Source organism: Talaromyces amestolkiae (genome assembly GCF_001896365.1).
Source record: "Talaromyces amestolkiae strain CIB chromosome Unknown scaffold10.1, whole genome shotgun sequence".
NCBI lineage: Eukaryota > Fungi > Ascomycota > Eurotiomycetes > Eurotiales > Trichocomaceae > Talaromyces > Talaromyces amestolkiae.
This window is the reverse complement of record NW_024468046.1, coordinates 411581-430808: the sequence shown is the minus strand read 5'-3', so window position 1 is coordinate 430808 and position 19228 is coordinate 411581. Positions and strand designations below refer to the sequence as shown.

The window sequence follows — 19228 nt, the reverse complement described above, 5'->3', positions numbered from 1 at the left end:
AAATGCTGATATGACCAGGCTTGCAGGAAGATTGTAGCATACCGTACCTTAGTTTTATGTTTTACAGCCAGGTTACCCTACTGCGTGGGTGACGGGCAATTGCCTGTTGCCAATATGCTGCAGGAGGTCTGAGCAGTGTGTCAGCGAACTCGAACAGGGTTCAGCCAAGGGCAAGTTTCGTGACTCGCGAGGTCGGATAGCAGGGCGAGAGTCCAATGGTTGCCTTGCTTTTGAGGCTGCTGACTGGTTTCTGACCAAGTTGTATGTAAGCTGTGAAGAAGCCGACCGTCGGTGTCTGGAATCAACCACGTCAATAATTAGATGCTGATGATGATGTAGTCGTCAAGAAGATATACTGTGTATAAAGTAGATCTGGCGAAATAGAGCATTGGTCTTCTGCAGGTGAGAATCTTGTCGAGCGGCAAAAGCAAAGTTCAGCCATCTGGGCGCGTGTGTGGGCTATTATGGGTTACTTAAGGATCCATCCATGGTGGCGCACGGTAACATAAAACAGACAGACGACTGAAAGCGGACATGGACGAGAAGACAAAAGCGGATGGTTGGTTTGGACTGGGGAGCAGATGCAAATAGGGCTTAGCGGTGTCTGAAGCCAGCTGAAAAGACAACAAACAGACGATATTCGAGATGGAGTAGTTGCACTAGTTGGCAGTAGTTAGTAGTTACTATGTACGTAGTAAGAGGAGAAAGACATGGATGGATCGCCACAGGGAAAGAGCTAACTACGGAGCAATCACCTTCCCGCCAGGAACCAGCCCTGCCTCCCTGCGAGTGGGCCGGCCACTGCTTCTTCTACTTCCCGAAGCAGTTACGTTACTCGCAGACCTACATAGTACTCTACTGCAATTAATATCGCTACCTGCCATCTACTTCATAAGGCTGCCATCCTTTTTCCGGGCTCCAATTCCGTTGTCTATATCTACCGGCCTGGTGGCTCTGCTGGTTGCTCGTCTCCGGTCACGAGCTGAAAGCCAGCCTACTGGTGTTACTCACCACAACCGAACGTGTGGTATCTATCCCTTGGCCCAATTTGAGATTCGAGATCGCATCATTCGGCCGTTAGTTATCATCTATCCATTTCTTCCCGTCCAGCAGACGGATCGAACTCACAAACCGACCCTCTTCTGCCATGCCATGTACCAACGGAGTCGCCGGAATGCAGCCAACCCGCGTCTCACTCTACATCTCTCTCTATATTAGTACGGCATTCTGATGGCAAACAAATTCTGTTTGCCGCAGCGGCTCCGTACTAATTAGATGTTTCCTTCCTGGTTTTCGGTGGGACCGATGTCTTCGCTCTAGTCTGTCCCGGAAGCCCGGTTACGGCGACCATAGCATGGCTTGCGATTTGCCTGCTGCAGGTGTTGCATGCAAAAACCCACATACTATATAGTACATGAAGACCCGATGCCGAAATGTGCGCCGCTGAGTTGTGCGAAAGTCTAACTCAAATTAATCGAGCTACTCATGCGTTATGCTATGCAACTCTGGCCCATATTGAACTCTCTTTGGTTTTCGCCGCCAGCTGAGGAATGGCGCTGTGCAGTTGTTGCCCAACCTGATTGGCGTTGTTCCGCGAACGAAGGCGACAATTTTGGAAAGACGATGTACACCGGCACACCCCACGTCAAGAAGGCTGGCCTTGGACTGCCGCAAATACTTGCGCGTGATCCGGTTCTTCAACAGTGATTGATCAATTGGGGGCCGCTGGGTGATGTTTGTTGATTTTGAAGGTGGCATAGCGCAGCCAATCATACCGAACCGACAACAAACAAATCGATGTGGGAATCTCTTAGGGCTCCATAAGCGCGACAAGTGGATCGCCTCGGAAATCTGTACGTACAAGATGATAGGATTCAAGATGCCGGTGAAAGAGGCGCTTATCATCTCGCCAGCCTCATCTCGTACACTTTCTTAAGTTTCTTACAGGTTGCTCAAAATAGCTTTGCATTTTGATGTCATGCTGCATTATGACTGGTGATCATCTGGGGAACTCGGGATTTTGCCATTCCCTTCTTGGCTTACTGCTTTGGCTTACTGTTTCAGGGAACTCCCACCGAGTGCTTTGATGCATTTTTACGGGCTACGTAGTCTACTTCTTCCTACTCATGTAATGGCACACAAGATGAACAGACCATCACCTGCACAGTGCAGTCCACTAGTTCAGTCATGAAAGATGGTCAGCGTACATGACGAGTCCCTAGTATAGCTCTATGTGGCTAGGTTTTCAGCATGGCACACAAGGTGTGTTTGGGATGCACGAGATTTCAATCCTGACCGCCAAACTGTGTACGCAATGCGCAATCTAGCGGAAGGCGATATTCGTCAGCCCTCGCCGGAAAAGTTGGCGGTACTGACCCGAATGAGTAAGAGTTTAGGCCAAGGGTTTGAAAAGCTTGGCTACTCGTGATCAAAACGGTATATGGAGGCGAGATACTTACATAGTCTACCTAGGTAGCTAGGAATCAAATGCAGGGCGCGAGTAGTATCAGTCATCTGATGTGTTGGATATACCTAATTCTAATTTACATACAAAATCAACCCAACCTTCTTCCTGCTATACTACATGAAAGGAAATGACGAAAAAGAAAAATGCACGCGAGACGAAGAGATCACCGATCCGCAAGCATATTCTTGATACTGCTATAATACTGCGGCAACACAAACTTCTGAATCTCCTCCTTCGSGAGCCACTTGTAGTCCGCGAGCTCCTGCGTATTGGCCTGCAAATCGGCCTGGCCAGCCATAATGCGACTCTTTAGGAAGAATGTCTTTTCGCCTGCGATGAGCTCCTTGGAGGCTGGGTCGGGTTTGGGGGCCTTGAATTTATACGAGTAGTGACCGATAGGGTGGAAGCCGACGAACCAGGTGTTCATGTTGATACCTGCGGATTGAGAGAGGGTGCGCTCCGCTGCCTATTAGAAGTCAGTACGCCGTTGTACGTAAATTCGCGTAAAAAGAGAAAGAAAAAGACCATACCGAACGCAGATTCTCCTCTAATCCCACCGACGAACTGGGAAACTTCCAATATCCCTGCTTCGTCTTGACCAGCAAATACAACGTCCTCTGCAACAACCTATCCAAACTCTTCTGATCATTCTGTTTGTCCGCCTCCGTCACCCGAGCGGCTGGACGCTCAATGTCGACTTTTTTCGTAGTTGCGCCTTCCGACGATGCGGTAGTCACAAGCTCTGCATCCCGCAGCAGCATTTCTACCTGATGTTCCGGCTCCGCCTCTGCAGAGCCCACGAGCAACTCATCGTTCCATGCCTCAGGTGCATAGGCGTTGTATTTACCAATGTCGCGAGAAGGGGTGAGACGGTCTTTGTATTTCCGTTTCCAGTCCTCGTCGGCCGGTGTACCGCGCTTGAAGTAAAAGTAGCGCGTAAAGGGCAGCACGAGTCGCTCGTTGAGTCGTTTTTGGTAGAAGAAGAATGATTTTTCAAAGGGGGTCAGGTCGCGGGTGATTTGCGGAGGGCGAGAGAGGACAACGCCGGCTTTGATGTCGAATGCTGGTGAACCGGCGGCTTCGGAGCTGGAGGCGAGTGGGATCTCTGTTTTGGAGGTGTCTGAGCCGCTGACGACTGTCGATGCTGCGGAGGCGTAGTTGCGGCGGGKGATGGTGAGTGTTTCTTGACAGCTTCTGCAGACGGTGGAATTGGATGATGGCCGCACTGTATAGAAAAGTTTTGTTAGTATGTTGCAACTAGCCAATGATCATTGGAAATCCAAAAGTAAAAACATACAAATGGCAGAAGCCATTCTCCTCGTTCCCTGTGACCCTGTCGCCATTCTTTTCTTTCGACCGTGGGTTCTATCGTCGCAGAAACACAGGAGTCGTCTTGATACTCAAGAAAAGTTCACAGCTCCGTCTGGTCTTCCGAAATCCACACTAACCCCGAGTTGGTTAGGCGCCGCGTGACCCGTCGACCACTACAAAAGAAAAATCCACACCGGCTCATTTTCCTCCTTTTTCTCTCTTCTACAACCCGAGCACCTACCTTATCTTCACCTAGCTGCCATTTCTTACACGGCTAGTTGACCATTTAACGGTGCTCAGATGAGCGTTGCAGCCATTTTTCGCTAGCGGTACCTTCTCATTACAAGGTGTACAGTTAGATAGACGCTGCCTACATCTTTTCTCCTTTATAATTGGGTTGATGTAACCCTTAGATTCGTTAGTTGATGGTATGAATTTAAGAATAAACCGATAGCTCGCTCTCATCATCGACCTACGGTATCCAATTTAAAGACCCTCTCTTGCGTCCCAAAGACGCGGAGCTTGTTTCCGTAGACTTTCCATACTGGCGCCGAGAAGGATGGGATGAGTTCAGGACCAGAGACGGCCCCAGTCGGTGCGTCGATGCTCGCTTCAGAGTCAATGCTTTCCAATGTCTCATAAACATTCTTGCCAGCAAATTTGGTGCGAGAATTGATGGTCTCACTGCCGTTGTGCTTCGTCAAGGTCATCTTGGAAGCAGCTTTCACAATGCCTCCTGTGTGCTGGACCGAAACAGACTCGGTGTGCTGCGACTGTATGGATGACGCTCTCGGGCGGGCACCAGGCAACTGCACAGCTTGCTTGAGAAAGTTTTGGGCTGTCAAAAGACTGTCGTATCCGGCTTCGTGCGGACATGCGGCGTTCTGATATCGTATGTGCTTTGCGTCCATTACTAGGGCAGTCAGCAACATTCGGCTTATACATCGACAGAACTTACTAATTTCAGGTTTAGTGACGTTCTCGTATGCTTTGGCGATATCATCCAAGGAGGCCACCGGATTCATATCGCCACAATCATGGGTGAAGATGTATTTTGTATCAATCAACAAAGGAAACTTCTCATGAAGTAGGACCGCAAATTCCTCGACTTTGTCTGGTAGACCACCGTAAAAGCATTGCCACAAGTAAACCACATCCATGAACAGATTGTGTCCAACAAGCGGAATTCGGCCATTCTTGCTTTTCAATCCATTAACAGTCCTTTTATAGACAGCAAGGGCATTCTCTTGTTCTTCAACGACCCCAACTAAAGGTTGAAAGACCTGAGGTGTCAGTTGAGAAAGGTCGCCCCCTGTCAACGCTTCGATAAGCCATCTGAAGCCACGAAGTTCTAGTAGACGCTTTTCGACACGGTTGATTTTATCTCGGCGTATTCTATCTTCCCTTTCCTTGTCATATTTGACAATCTTTATAAAGTCAGGACACCCTATTGATGTAAGTGAAGGAAATTCGGTCTCGACAAGCTGATGCACCAGTCTTTTCTGGAAGCGATTCAAGCTCGTCACAGCAGGTTTACCATTTCTCGGTGCGGCATTCCGTGATGGGACATTTAGATAGTCTTGTCTGCCCTAATAGGTGTAAGCTTTCAATCTTTCGCTAGTGATTCACAATTTGCCTCAAGTGACTTACTTCACCCACGCTGAGCCATTCTTCAATGTCCTTTCGCACATCAGCAAGAAAAGCCACGGATTCTGCATCTCCCTTGGACAACACTATCTGAGCGACCGTTCCCGTCCCTAAGCGGCTGCTGTTATGTTGATGTGCGTCCTCCAGTACTTGCTCCTCTTCTTTCGTTGAAAGATACGCCACACCTTCATGAAATGGCGCATTCAGGTCAAACCCAGATTTCAGTAGGAATTGAATGGCTACGGCATCAAGGTTAATACAGACGTGTGTCGAGGCGGCGAATACACATACCACCGCTTGAAAAGCCGAATGTTCGATCAATACGCAGGGTGGAATCGATCAAAGGGCTTAGATGAATGTTGTATGGCTTGACAGTGTATGTTCCTTTCTCGTGTGAGCTTGTTGTGATCATAAGAGAAATGTGTTAGCTAATCTCACCTACGACAGCATCTTCCTTCACAATCGTCAGCCCTACCTGGAGGATCTGATAAGTCCGTGCTGCCTCTTTCACTTCTGCATATCTTTGCTGGAGAGTCTGTCGACGAGAACCTTGATATGTGGGGATACCAGAGAATTCGAAATCAAGGGCGACGAATGCACACTCGCTGATGTCCTGAAGGATATGTGGGAAGTGGTGAGTCCAGGTTTGGCCTGTGACCGTATCCCACGTTGGAAAGTCCATATTCAGTACCAAAAGTGACCGTTTGATAGCTTCAACAAGTTTCAGAACTTCAAAGTTGAGCTGTCAGGCCTCGCTCTGCTCAGCTATAGCTTGGTGTGGAATATTGTGTCGATATGTTTCAAAAGTGAGATGTGTATGAAACTTCCACAAGGTTACCTAGCATGGAGCGACCATTGTATATTTCCTCATCCATCCAATAGATGATTAGTTATATGCAAGCTCATAAGTCACTAGAAGTATGTTGAAGCAATTCGTGATTGTATAGACAAAGTGTCCAACGAATGACAGTCTTGGAGAGTCGGAGTTAGACCCCGGACGCCGCTAGCAGGAGCTACCCACTCAGCGCCGAGCCGAGGATAACAGTCACCAGAGCTTCGTGCTCACTCTCTCTGAGTGATTTTCTTTCTTGTTCATACTATCACACTGCAGAATCAACTCGCTTGTCAGTCGATTTCTCAATTCCTTTGCACAGAACTCATTCTGTTTATTCAGCACTCAGCACGCACTCTGTCAGTCCGATCGAGCTGTGGACCCAGCCATCATGGCCGAGCAAGACGATTCCCACATGTCCTCGTCGCAGACTCTCTACAATTCAACTGCATCCCTCCCCAGCTCAAAAATATGCTCTCAAACATACAAATCGGCGTCGCAACTGTTTCTGACGCGCCGTCTCCAAGAATCCTACAGCACTCTCGTTCCAATTATCACAGCGCCAACCACCTCCGATGACGTTCAGATCACGAATGGCGACGCCAACACGTCGACACTGGCACCGATCGCATATGCATCAAGCAATGTGAGGATAAAAGTTTGGAACCTGTATATAACATTGCTCAGCAATATCATTGATCTCGGACCAGAAGAAGGCAAGAAGGAGTTTGGACAGAAAGAATGGAAAGCTTTGGTAGCCAAGGTGCGCGACGGGTCAGTTTGGGAGGAAATTGTGCAGACCGGTTATCAAGGCCTGGAAGGCTCCGTTGATGCGGATGTAATCAACAATTTGTGAGTATTGGACTCGTACATTGTACGCAAAGATCACAGCTAACCATTGGCTACAGAGGTACATTACTACTCACGCACTCACCGTCACAAACGCTCAACCAACAGCGTCTCGAAAGCTATCTGTCTGCATACCATCAACCAGACCTGGACGTAGCCGCATACATGGAGAATTCAGCGTCAGGCTCTCGACGACTGACCCGAAACGGAGGAACGGACACTCCGAAAGATCTGGCCGCACGAGTGAAAATCATCGAACTATTTACATTACACGTTCTGCCCCAAAACGCAGAATGGGATTACGCCGCAGAGTTTATCCGCCTCAGCGAAGTCCTTGACGAGGAACGAAAAGAGGTGTTCCTTCAGACTTTGGACGAACTCAAAGAGGAGAAGGAGCGTGGCAATCAACGAGCGGCAGAGCTACAACGTGAGAAGGAAGCGGAATTAGAGCGACAAGCACAGGAAGAGGAAGAAGAAAGACGAAAAGCCGCAGCCGCAGCCGCAGCAGAGAAAGCGCAAAAGGCTTCCGCGGGTCACAGGAGGGCAAACAGTGAAGTAGACTATGGGATTGATAAGAGTCATCCTAATGGTGCTGCCAAAGGCAGATCTGCTGTCAAAGGAGCGGATAAACCAGGCCCAAGCAACGATAATAAGAAATCCAAGTCTGCGACTACAAGGCGAACAGCTTTAACACCGTCGTCATCGTCGTCAACGTCGAAAAATGTCGGAGAACGAGAAAAGCCCGCAGCCTCATTGTCGCGACGTATACGTGTTTTCTACAATGTTATTCGGAATATCTTGCAGCATGTGCAGAATTCCGTTGCCGGAAATCCAATGGCAACTATTCGCACGTTGCTTTTCACAATTGGCTTTGTTCTGGCGCTGAGCAGACAGGATGTTCGCGCTAGGATACAACGATTGACCAATTCGAGCTGGCAAAAGATCAGAGGGACGGTTGGAATGGGTATGAAGGTCAGCTACATATGAGGAACAGACATGTTTCTGGTACATTTCGGAAGCTTTCACATGTATATATATCGAAAATGACTCTTCAAATGTTGTCTGTACAATTTTGAACCTCCTCCCTGTAGAAGCCAATCCGCCCACATTCTATCCGAGTCTCTCTTTGAAAAAATGAAGTAAAATGAAAAACATCGAATCAACATAGGAACTTTCAGCAATACATAATGCATGCATTTTGATCCTACAGCGCTAGTTAGCCCTAATGCAGAGGCGGCCATGCAGCCGGTTAAAAAATCAAGCGTCGGTCAAGATCGGTCTTTTGGCCGATGGTGGAGGAGTAAAAAGAACTAAGAACAAGATCTAATCTTGATCGTCAATTATCTACTACAAAACATCTGTTTTTGATTTTCTTGTGGCTATTGGGTGTATATGATTGTCATAATGTGGTTTATGGCGAGAAGTATAATATATCGACCCTGTTAAATTGACGAACCTTAATTGTGTGGACGGGATGGGGACAGAAACAGAGGCACAAATCGTCTCTGACAATCCAGAAACACAAGGCCATGGCTCGGAGATCATCAAACCACCAAATCGGGCATGGAGAATCCTCAAGAAAATTCTCCTCCTAATCCTAAGCCAATGGCTCATCATCGGCATGGGCATCGCTTGCTTGTTGGCTTACCTATTTCCCAATGTCGGCAAACACGGCGGCACCATCAAATCGCAAGACAGCATTCTCTACGGCGCTGTTGGATTGGTGTTTCTGATCTCTGGGCTAAGTATCCCACGCTCAAAGCTATACACGCATATGTTCAACTGGCGACTTCATGCATTGGTGCAGGTTACTTCGTTCCTGCTTGTGCCCGCCGTGGTACTGGCGGTTGTGCATCTGATTATTGCCACTGATCCAGCGAGATTGATTGATCCTGCTGTGTTGGCGGGTTACATTCTCACCTCTGCGATTCCAACGACTATTGCGTCGAATGTGGTCATGACGCGATCCGCCGGCGGCGATGATGCGGCTGCTCTAGTCGAAGTGCTTATTGCGAACTTTCTAGGCCCGTTTATGACGGCTGGGTGGACGGTGACGCTCATGCCGAAGACGGCTGAGTTTGAGCCCTGGAGGAGCGGGAGTAGTGATATGAGCCAGATGTATCGCGATGTATTCAAGCAGCTTGGCCTGAGCGCGTTGTTACCCTTGGTCGTTGGGCAGTTGGTCCGATGGACGTGGGAAAAGCAGACTGTCTATGTATTGCAGAAGTTCTACGTCGCAAAGTTTAGTACGGCGTGTATGATTCTTTTGGTTTGGACGACTTTTTCATCTGCGTTCGCGACGGATTCCCTGGAGGCGCTTACGACGCAGACTGTCATATTCACCGTGCTGTTCAATGTGGCGTTGTATCTGTTTCTGACGGTGGTTTGCTTCACGTTAGCCCGACCTCCTCGGCTCTTAACAAGAACGGCTTGGGGAAAACGCGTTTTTCGTCCCATGCCTCCCGAAGAAGCGATTGCGGTGTGTTTCTGTGGGCCGGCCAAGACGACTGCACTCGGTATCCCACTGTTATACGCGATGTACGACTCGATGGATCTCTATACAAAGTCCAAAACTTCGATCCCGGTGCTGCTGTACACGACTGAGCAGATCTTCGTGGCGCATTTTATGGTGTATATTCTGCGGTGGTGGAAAGGGCGGTTGGAGAGGGCGGAGAAGCGTGATCCTGAGAGTGTGGAGGGTGTTTTTGAGTGATTTGCATTGATACGAGAAACGACTTCTAAATAAATGTACGTATGTTGGTGTTTGTAGAATTTAGACGGGCAAGAATCGAGGGCACGTGCAGATAAGCAGCTATGCTTGCTTCCCCGCAAAAACGATAAGGATTAGGATTCACCCTGCTTATTACTTAACCAGCTACTGTACAACTCGTCAACTACATCAAGAGATCAGCGAATATGGCCAAATCACCAGCAGTGGCTCTCTATCCTTTTCAACTCCGATTATATTCTCTACACAATCAAGGACACGCAACATCATTGACTCACTCGCTGCCCGGTCCGAAGTTCGGATATCCCAGCTCCCCAGACACTGGCAAACAACCTCGGTTCCAAATCGCTCAAAACTCCCTGAAGCGCTCGCCCGAAATCACCCGCAACCAATTCCAGACACTGGGAGGTCAGAAGACAGACTACCGAAATCAAACACCTCAATCAATTACAAAATAAGGTAAAGATATTTGGTAACACTGCAATGCGCGCAAATGATTGGCTTTACTGCTCAGAGCTACGTCAGCGTGATTGCTCTGAGGGATCATAATGTATGTCTTTCACATGATAGAGCAGTAAGCAGTATCTGGTTGCGTGCTCTGGCTGGCTAACATTTTACCACATTATTCAATTCGTTCTGTAAACCTAGAAAGGGTTTAATCGAATGATGTACTCCGTAGCTTCGTTAGCCATAGCCGATAGACATGACTGGTTAAATGACATCAACCATAGCCTCGGAATCCAGCCGCCCAAACACGGAAATATGGAGTATACAGAACGGGCAGGCCATGGGCAATCAATCCATGACTTCGATTAGCCGAAGAATGAGTCAATCCATTGAATCCAACCCGAATATAATAGTCCCTTAGCTCTCTGGCTGATACCTAGTTTCTTAACTTGTTTGTCTTTTCCACTTCCTTTGAACCGCTGTGAGTTGAGTTTATCTGGTACAACTTCCGCTCGTCCAGACTCCAGACTGCTCTACGCGCCACCCCCATATTTCCGACCAGACTCGCGGAGTTGGAATTGTCACCTGTGTGTGGACATACTATTCTCGGTCTTTTGCTTGCATATACTAGATCATTCATTTGAGTCTGTTTCTCGCTTGGTACTACACCTAGCAAGCTTTAGAAGATATTCTGTGATGCAGCAAAACCGGTGACACGAGGAGCGAACACGATAGACTTAAATCAGTAGAACTGTATCACTTCGTGGAGTACGCGGACCGACAATTTCAAATCTAGCATATAGACACGATGTCGACCAAGGCATCGAACGGCAATGGCAAAAAGCCGGCGTCGCCTGCCACCAACCTCATTGGTATGCTTATGTTTATACTTCTCATGTTGATGCAAATATGCTAAATCTTCTAGCCGGTGGTGGTGCGGGTATGATGGAAGCTCTCGTTTGCCATCCATTAGGTATGACAAATGCCAACCCGTGAAGTCGTCTTACTGACAATCGCAGACACAATCAAAGTCCGAATGCAATTGTCACGAAGAGCAAGGGCACCTGGTGTATGTATGCCATAAACCCAAGTTATGGTATGGCAACTAACAGCTTAGGCCAAACCGCGCGGATTCATCACTACCGGAGCCGAGATCGTCAGGCGAGAAACTGCGTTGGGTCTGTATAAAGGTCTCGGGGCAGTGTTGGGTGGTATCATCCCCAAGATGGCCATTCGATTTACCTCATACGAATGGTATAAGGGACTCATGACCGATGAGAATGGCAATGTCACCCGTAGAGCGACATTCTTGGGTAGGTCATTCTGGTGCTCAATTCATACATACCGTACTAACACGTAACAGCCGGTCTTGCCGCAGGTGTAACTGAAGCTGTGGCGGTCGTCAACCCCATGGAAGTCATCAAAATCCGCCTCCAAGCCCAACACCACTCCCTCGCCGACCCCCTCGACACACCCAAATACCGCAGCGCGCCCCACGCTCTATTCACCGTCGTCCGCGAAGAAGGGTTCGGCGCATTGTATCGCGGTGTTTCACTCACAGCATTGCGACAAGGCACAAACCAAGCCGCCAACTTCACGGCTTACACCGAGCTGAAATCGGCCCTGCAAAGGTGGCAGCCGGAGTATGCCCACGAGCTTCCGTCGTGGCAGACCACTATCATTGGACTGATATCGGGAGCCGTGGGACCGTTCTCAAATGCGCCGATCGATACCATCAAGACTCGTCTGCAGCGGACACCTGCCGAACCGGGACAGACGGCGCTCGGTCGGATTACGTTGATCGCTGGGGAGATGTTCAAGCAGGAGGGTGCGAAAGCGTTCTACAAGGGCATCACGCCGCGAGTGATGCGTGTCGCGCCGGGACAGGCGGTGACATTTACGGTGTATGAGTATCTGAGGGGACGACTGGAGAACAGTCGGTGGTCGATAGTAGGAGGCAAGTACGAGGAGTAAATATTGATACCTGTAATCTAAGGCAAACAAAGAATTTCGATGTGCACACCAAGCCAGATCCGGTTAGACACTGCTGCCTAGCAGAATTTGCCGTCAAACAGTGCAAACTCCCCCAAAAGTACTAGCGCTATTGTATTTTTCCAGCCTATATAAACAGCTCTTCCCGTTGTCCTTTCTCAATTTTTTCTTCTTCCTTTCTCTCCCTATCCTAGTGCTCGGGCAGTTCGATTACCAGTGAGGATTTCATCCGAGGTATCGATTTTGCTAGTTGAAAACTACCTAGTTTGACCACTTCAACCGGCCTGCGGGTCAGTTGGGAATTTTTGATCATACTGAAATTTTCACTCTGCTGGTTTACTAGCATGGGGAGAGATGTTTACCAGTCGCTTGTTTCGACTGTGTTGTTCTCGCTTGGGAATTGTCTTCATTTCATTACTGGTCGTCCTTGCGATGGCTTGTAGAGAAGTGTTTCCCATCTCTAATTATCAATGTAGACTTTTAACGGTTATCAAGTTGTTTTGGGTAGAATTGTTTTGATGTGGCCGAGGCACATTCTTCACATGAGATCTGCGGAGGAGCTTAAGCTTTGGTGGCGCGACCTGTACATTATTTCCCTGCTATCCCTAGACTCCAAGATATATATTTGTCCTACATAATCCTTGTATATCTTTACTTATATCGAATTATATTTATTGTTTACAAAATGTCTAGAGAATTCGATCTAGTCCTGCTAGGCCCAACAGGCTATACAGGCCAGTACACATCAGAAAATATATACAAAAGCTTCCCGAACACTCTCAAATGGGCCGTTGCAGGTCGCTCGCACTCCAAAATCGAGAGTCTCGTACAGAAATGGCGACAATTGGGTTTTGATAGGCCTGATCCTGGTATTTACTGCTTCCTGCAGCGTATATCTAATCGTGTGTCGTTACTGACATGATGTTCGTAGAAATCTTGATCGTACAAATGAACTTGGATGATCTCCACGCACTGGCGAAACGGACGCGTCTGATTGTCAATTGCGTTGGTCCGTACCATTTGTATTCCACGCCTGTTGTCGAGGCGTGTGCTGAGAATGGCACGCATTATGTTGACGTGTCTGTCCTCCCCTTTATTTTATGGTTTCAAGCGACAATAGCTAACAAAGATACAGCACGGGCGAGACGCCGTGGGTGAGAAAAGTGTTACATCAATACCACGAAACTGCCAAAAAGAATGGAGCTATTGTACGTTTTTTTCCTCCATACTTTTGCTTACCTTACTAACGTAGATGTTAGATCATTCCGTCATGTGGCTTTGAGAGCGTACCGCCGGACATCGTGGCCTGGTACACCGTGAATTACCTTCGCACAAAGCTCTCTGCCGAACCTACAGAAGCCGTAGGCTGTATATACGACATCAAGTAAGCATTGAAGCCTTTCTGTACAGATGGGGGATCTGTCAACCTGACCTGTCACAGAGCCTCCGGCGCAAGTGGCGGCACATCCTACACCGTCATCAGCACGCTCGAAAGCGCCAACACGTCCGACCTCATCAAATCCATGGACAGCTACTGCATCGCCGCCACACCGTACCCAACCACACGCACCAAACCACCCAAATCTCTCATCGAAGCAATCTTCGGCGTCCGCGCAGTCTCTGATCTGGGAACACTTACATCATCCCCCTCAGGCATGGTCGACGAAACAACCGTTATCCGCAGTAGTACCCTCATGTCATCCCTCTACGGTCCCCATTTCACATACCGCGAATACCTCCGCGTGCGCAATGTGTTGCTGGGTGCAGCATTCCACTACGCGCTAACGATTGGCGTCGCTCTACTCGTGTTCGCGCCATTCAGGTGGATTGCGCGCAGACTCGTGCCTGCGCCTGGAAACGGGCCGACGAGAGAGGAGGCTGTGAACGATTACTCCGAGTTTCGCGTATTGGTCTCTAGTAACCAAACAGATGCCACAACTGGGAAGGTGAAAAAGGTGCTGGGAAGTATTTCGCATAGAGGCGATCTATATGGGTTGACGGGGATTACGTCTGCTGCTGCTGCGAAGATAGTTCTCGAACGCGAAAAGGAAATTAAGGATATCTCGGCTGGATTTGTGACGCCGGCGACGTTGGGGCAGGCATATGTCGAGGAGCTAGAGAGGGGGGGATTCAATTTCGAAGCAAAGATCTTGGATTAGCAGTTCATACTTTCAACTGTATACGACATAATCAAAAGCATAGATATCACAGACTACTCTTTATGGGAAAGTATCTCCCAAGAAAACGACTAATAGCTTCATTGACCCCCTTTGGATCCTCCGTCAACGCCCAATGCGACGTATTCAGCTGCTCGACCGTCAAATTCGGAATCGTCTTTCCCATCGACTTGCTCATACTTTCAGGCGGCAGAGCCAGATCCCTCAGAGCCTGGATGAAGAGTAAGGGTACCTCGATTTTGGGTGTTGAAGCGTATTGTTGTTCATCATTGAAGTTGACTTCGGTTAATCTGTACCAGTTCAAGGGTCCATGGACACCGTGGCGAGAGTATTCAGTAGTGTAGAATTCCAGGTCCTTTCTCATGTGTCAGGTGCCGATTTGCAAAGAAGAGAAGAGATACGTACCTCGCCCTTTAGCAACGGCGAAGGCCGCAAACTGCCCACTTTATTCAACTTGATTCCGTTCTCTGCAGTCCATCCAACTTCACCCTTGGCGGTTCTGCCACCGTACAAACTAAGCAGAAACTGCTGCACATCATCCCTGGTGCGAATGACCTTTTCGACTTCTCCGGACTGGAACTGTAGTTGATATCCAAAGTTCGGCAGGAATTTAGCTACCAGCTCATCGAGCGAAATGTAGTTTGCACGTGGAGCAGAGTAAGGGACACAGACGGTTATGATGTGTGAGATTAAGGCGCGTTGGTGGTGGTAAATTTTGTATGCTAGTGCTGCGCCCCTGTTTTTGTCAGCTGTACGTCAAATCTCTTTGAAGGAAAGAGGACTACCAGTCATGACCACAAAGCACAATGCGAGATTCCCCAAGCTGCTGAGCAAGCAACGCGAAATCAGCAGCTATTTTCTTGAAGGCGTATTCTTCAAAGTCGTCGGGAGCGTCCTTAACATCATTAGCATATTTTCAATGTGCTGTCTGTTAGGAAGGGGGCGTACACTTCGTCCGTAACCAAGCTGATCAGGAGCAACGATTCTGAAGCCAAGGTTCAGCAGATGGGGAATCTGATATCGCCATCCGACGGCCAGATCTGGGAAGCCATGTAGCTATTCTCATGTCAGTTTCATCCTTAAAACATTTTTAGACACAGGAAACATACCAAAAAGACAGTAGCATTCCATTTTCCAGACGCCGGTTCACCGTATATGTATGCTTCGAGAACACACACAGTTAGCCTAGTAGATGTAGATAAGCCGGGTTGTATATACCGTATTTGCGTCCATTAAGATTCGCCTTTCGCCACTGAACTCGTGAATCTCCATCAAAACTGATCTTGTCTACGTTAGATTTATCAACTTTCGAAGCCATTTTTCCTTCTTTCGTATGTTTGGTATGTTGTCAGGTTCAATGTTCGACTCTGATGCTGTCGTTGACCCCTAAGTAAGAAAGTAAAGTGGAGTAAGCCGAGGTTGCGTCGTATTGCAGCAGGATCATCGGTTATACATTTTGGTCATGACACATTGAATATTGAATGTATTTACTTGCTAGATGTATTCAGATTCCCGGTTTTTAAATTTATAATGCGGTTGATGGGGATATCGTCCTACATGTATACTCTGACAAGATAAGGGATAATATGGAGAAATCAGTCATCGTGCTGATATTGTACAACAGCTAGAACGAAATGGCATAGTATATATTCATACACGCAGTGAGTGTAAACTGCTAGTAGAGGACCATGTCCTCTTTATCTTCTTCCATGACTTCCTCTCCTTCGTCATCGCGCGACAGATTATGCGCGGCGTCTGTGTTTTGGTCGTTCTTCTCCGGCGATGGTGCACTGTTTTCAGCTTCTTTATTTTCATCTTCCGACTGTCTGTGTGCAGCATTGTTGATATCTTGAGAGGTATCGGCTTGTTTATCGGACGGCTCTTTTGAATCCTCCGAAGCTTTCCCGTTTTCGCGTCCTATATTGTCATCTTCCTGCTCTCGTTTATGCCAGCGTTCCTCGAACTCGGACTCTTCCTTGGAGATTGTTTCTTGAGCATCTTGGCGTTGTCTGGAAATTTTGTCTTCATCTTCCTCTCGTAACTCAAAAGGCCGCCATAACTGCAAACTCGTCAGCTCAAAAAGAAATTTCCCACATGCTCGGTCTCCACTATAGACGACTTACCAAAACAGGTTCCACCCTTGTTCGTAGAAATGCAGCCGCTTGTAGCATATTTCGATGCCTTAAAGTCAACTGAACCAAACACATAAGCATATCATCACCAAACACCATTTGATGAGGAAAACATACCGACGCCCTTTCCAACTCCTTCTGCTGCCTCCTCCGCTCATCCACAAGCTCCTCCTTCTTCCGCCTTTTGGTCTCACTATGCTGCTCATCCTGCAACTTGAGTTTCGCCTGCTGTCTCTGCTCTATATCCGCCCTCCGTTTTTGAGCGCTCGTTGCCGATGATTGAGATAATGCGCCTAGTAGGCCACCAAACAGTCTTTGCCCACGTTTGCGCTCTTCGGCTGCTGCGGCGACTTTTCTTCCGGTAGGCTTTGTCGTTGGCGAGGGTGATTGGCGAGTGTCGTTATTATTGTTGTGGTTGTTCGGTGAGCGACCACCTTCATGACTTATGCGCCGCCGCTTGGCTCCGTATTCAGAGACTGAAGATTGGCGTCTTTTTTGACCTGCATCTGGAGATATAGGGAGCGGTTCTAGGTCTTGGGTTTGAGGGACGGAGACTGCTGAAGCTAGAGTTCTGTAATGTGTCGTCAGTAAGCTCAGTCGAGTCGGAGGACATGGAAAGAATGCGCTAGATAGGATGTGTAAGCAGACTTACTCTTCTGCCATGTTGGTGGCGAACGACTGTTTTGTAAGCGAGCGCAGTATAGTCACGACACCAAGAGGTAATGAATACTAAAGAAACGTCGAATGCGGTGGCAAGGGTAACTGTTAGTCTTCTGAACAGTCGGATTGATCTTAGATTCTAGAGTGGCGCTCGGACCAACTGTGGAACCTCGACATCAAAAACGCTTCTAAGCTTTTCTACTCCTCAACACTTGTACATAACCCAGCCTTTTACTCTCTTTTCTCACATCTGACCAGAAATCGACAAGCAAAATGTCTCGCCATCACCCCGATCTCGTCATGTGCCGCAAACAACCCGGCATCTCCATCGGCCGTCTCTGCGACAAATGCGATGGCAAATGCCCCGTCTGCGACTCCTACGTTCGCCCAACCACCCTCGTACGCGTGTGCGACGAATGCTCGTTCGGCAACTACCAGAACAAATGCATCGTGTGTGGTGGGGAGGGGATCAGTGACGCCTTTTACTGCTTTGAGTGTACGCGTCTGGAGAAGGATCGCGATGGGTGCCCCAAGATTATCAACCTGGGTAGTTCGAGGACCGATTTGTTTTATCAGAAGAAGAATTTTCGGAATCAGTACTAGCTTTTTCCTCGCTGTTACGGCATATGAAATACTATATGCATGCATCTACGCCGCTTGATCGGACTCTACGGCCATCTATCGGCCAGGACGCTTGGGTCTGGCGAATCCCCGTTTTGGTCCTTCGTCCTGTCGTGGAGCGACCTCTTCCTGCAGTCGTGCAGCAGTGATCTCGTCCGGCGACGATCCTTCGATCTGATCATAGTCAGTCAGTCACGTATTCAATCACTCAACAAGAATAGGAAGGGTTCTTTACCTTCTTCTCAGCCCGGATACCCTCCGCCTCACCCAACTGAATCGCCACTCGACGCGTGCTTGCATACAGCATCTTTTCTTTGATGGACGACCCTGAGGGACACGTGTAAATAAAGATGACAAGGCTCGACCCAGGATAGTGATAGAAGGTATATCGCGGCGAAGAGTCCGATATATGCGAGGCCACCTCGTTCGGCGAGATATTGGACTCGGTAGCGTTGAGTTTGATGGTTTCGGATTTGACATCGATGGACTAGACAATAGATTAGTACGTGAATAGCACAGAAGATTCTCAAAACTTACCAGTTGAACCAACCCCCCTTCTTGAATGTTTTTCAATGCCGACTTTGCATCTTCATCCACAGGCATATTCACCCCCATCCCACCCCCCGTCGCGATCCCACTAACTCGACCCAAACTCCCACCCGTCCCAACATCCCTTCCAGCCGTACCATGTCTAGCCTCCTCCTCGGCGCGCCTAACAAGCTCCAATTCCCTCTCCTTCTCATCCATCAACTCCTCTCTCTTGAACGACGACGTAGAAGTCCCATTACCCTCGAGATCGCGCTCCTTCCATGCTGCTTCGCCATACACTTCTTCCTCCTCCGTCGCGAAAATCGTGGTTACGAACTTCTCGCTGCCTAGTTCGCGAGTCAATGTGGTGCGGGTCGAGGCAAATAATGTCTTTGCGCGAACACCGGCGTTGGAGGGGATGTATGTCAAGGCCACCAGTCCCCCGACGGAGGATGAATGGTGACGAAGGACGAGGAAAAGTGGTGTTCGAGGCTCGAGGACGGATTGGAGTTGTGGTAAGGAGGAGTAGAAGGATGACTCCGAAAAGGGGATTGAGGGTCGGGGTTTGAGGCTTTCGGAGTCGATGGTTATAGGGAGTGCAAATTGAGATTCGTCGGAGGTGAATGCTTGGAAGGCATTTTGGAGCTCTGATGAGACTGTATTATCATAAAGAATAGCGGTCAGTTGAGGGTTCTGAGATAGGTATTGCGGGGTATGGTAGGAGCTTATGCTCGAAGAAACAGAAAGCAATATTCTAGTCAATTGGTGGAAACATACCTGATATACCGGACTGCATTTTGTTGTCTTTGCAGTTTTGGAATTTATTGTCGAGTAGTG

The 19228-nt window shown here is 48.4% G+C and overlaps 7 protein-coding genes across 7 annotated transcripts; 4 read left to right on the top strand and 3 right to left on the bottom strand.

Moving 5' to 3' along the window:
* Positions 1 to 2630: 2630 nt before the first annotated feature.
* Positions 2631 to 6107, bottom strand: BHQ10_005628 (uncharacterized protein; the record flags this gene model as incomplete). Its single annotated transcript, XM_040878125.1, has 8 exons — positions 2631 to 2933; positions 2998 to 3692; positions 4153 to 4186; positions 4255 to 4691; positions 4737 to 5367; positions 5429 to 5664; positions 5717 to 5809; positions 5864 to 6107. The coding sequence occupies 8 exons, from the start codon at positions 6105 to 6107 to the stop codon at positions 2631 to 2633; spliced, it is 2673 nt and encodes an 890-aa protein (XP_040734132.1).
* Positions 6108 to 6648: 541 nt separating this feature from the next.
* BHQ10_005627 (uncharacterized protein) lies at positions 6649 to 9819 on the top strand (the record flags this gene model as incomplete). The annotated part of the gene is made up of 3 exons (XM_040878124.1): positions 6649 to 7109; positions 7166 to 8070; positions 8624 to 9819. 3 exons carry the CDS (start codon positions 6649 to 6651, stop codon positions 9817 to 9819), a joined length of 2562 nt encoding a protein of 853 aa, XP_040734131.1.
* A 1270-nt stretch (positions 9820 to 11089) lies between these two features.
* BHQ10_005626 (uncharacterized protein) lies at positions 11090 to 12255 on the top strand (the record flags this gene model as incomplete). The annotated part of the gene is made up of 5 exons (XM_040878123.1): positions 11090 to 11153; positions 11207 to 11254; positions 11301 to 11350; positions 11399 to 11594; positions 11645 to 12255. The coding sequence occupies 5 exons, from the start codon at positions 11090 to 11092 to the stop codon at positions 12253 to 12255; spliced, it is 969 nt and encodes a 322-aa protein (XP_040734130.1).
* A 703-nt stretch (positions 12256 to 12958) lies between these two features.
* Positions 12959 to 14432, top strand: BHQ10_005625 (uncharacterized protein; the record flags this gene model as incomplete). Its single annotated transcript, XM_040878122.1, has 5 exons — positions 12959 to 13142; positions 13205 to 13352; positions 13409 to 13481; positions 13533 to 13657; positions 13715 to 14432. 5 exons carry the CDS (start codon positions 12959 to 12961, stop codon positions 14430 to 14432), a joined length of 1248 nt encoding a protein of 415 aa, XP_040734129.1.
* Positions 14433 to 14478: 46 nt separating this feature from the next.
* On the bottom strand, positions 14479 to 17245 carry BHQ10_005624 (uncharacterized protein; the record flags this gene model as incomplete). The annotated part of the gene is made up of 8 exons (XM_040878121.1): positions 14479 to 14805; positions 14856 to 15186; positions 15236 to 15345; positions 15399 to 15506; positions 16138 to 16509; positions 16574 to 16642; positions 16700 to 17153; positions 17235 to 17245. 8 exons carry the CDS (start codon positions 17243 to 17245, stop codon positions 14479 to 14481), a joined length of 1782 nt encoding a protein of 593 aa, XP_040734128.1.
* A 270-nt stretch (positions 17246 to 17515) lies between these two features.
* BHQ10_005623 (uncharacterized protein) lies at positions 17516 to 17845 on the top strand (the record flags this gene model as incomplete). The annotated part of the gene is made up of 1 exon (XM_040878120.1): positions 17516 to 17845. The coding sequence occupies one exon, from the start codon at positions 17516 to 17518 to the stop codon at positions 17843 to 17845; it is 330 nt and encodes a 109-aa protein (XP_040734127.1).
* A 75-nt stretch (positions 17846 to 17920) lies between these two features.
* Positions 17921 to 19187, bottom strand: BHQ10_005622 (uncharacterized protein; the record flags this gene model as incomplete). Its single annotated transcript, XM_040878119.1, has 4 exons — positions 17921 to 18037; positions 18099 to 18350; positions 18401 to 19047; positions 19169 to 19187. 4 exons carry the CDS (start codon positions 19185 to 19187, stop codon positions 17921 to 17923), a joined length of 1035 nt encoding a protein of 344 aa, XP_040734126.1.
* Positions 19188 to 19228: the final 41 nt, after the last annotated feature.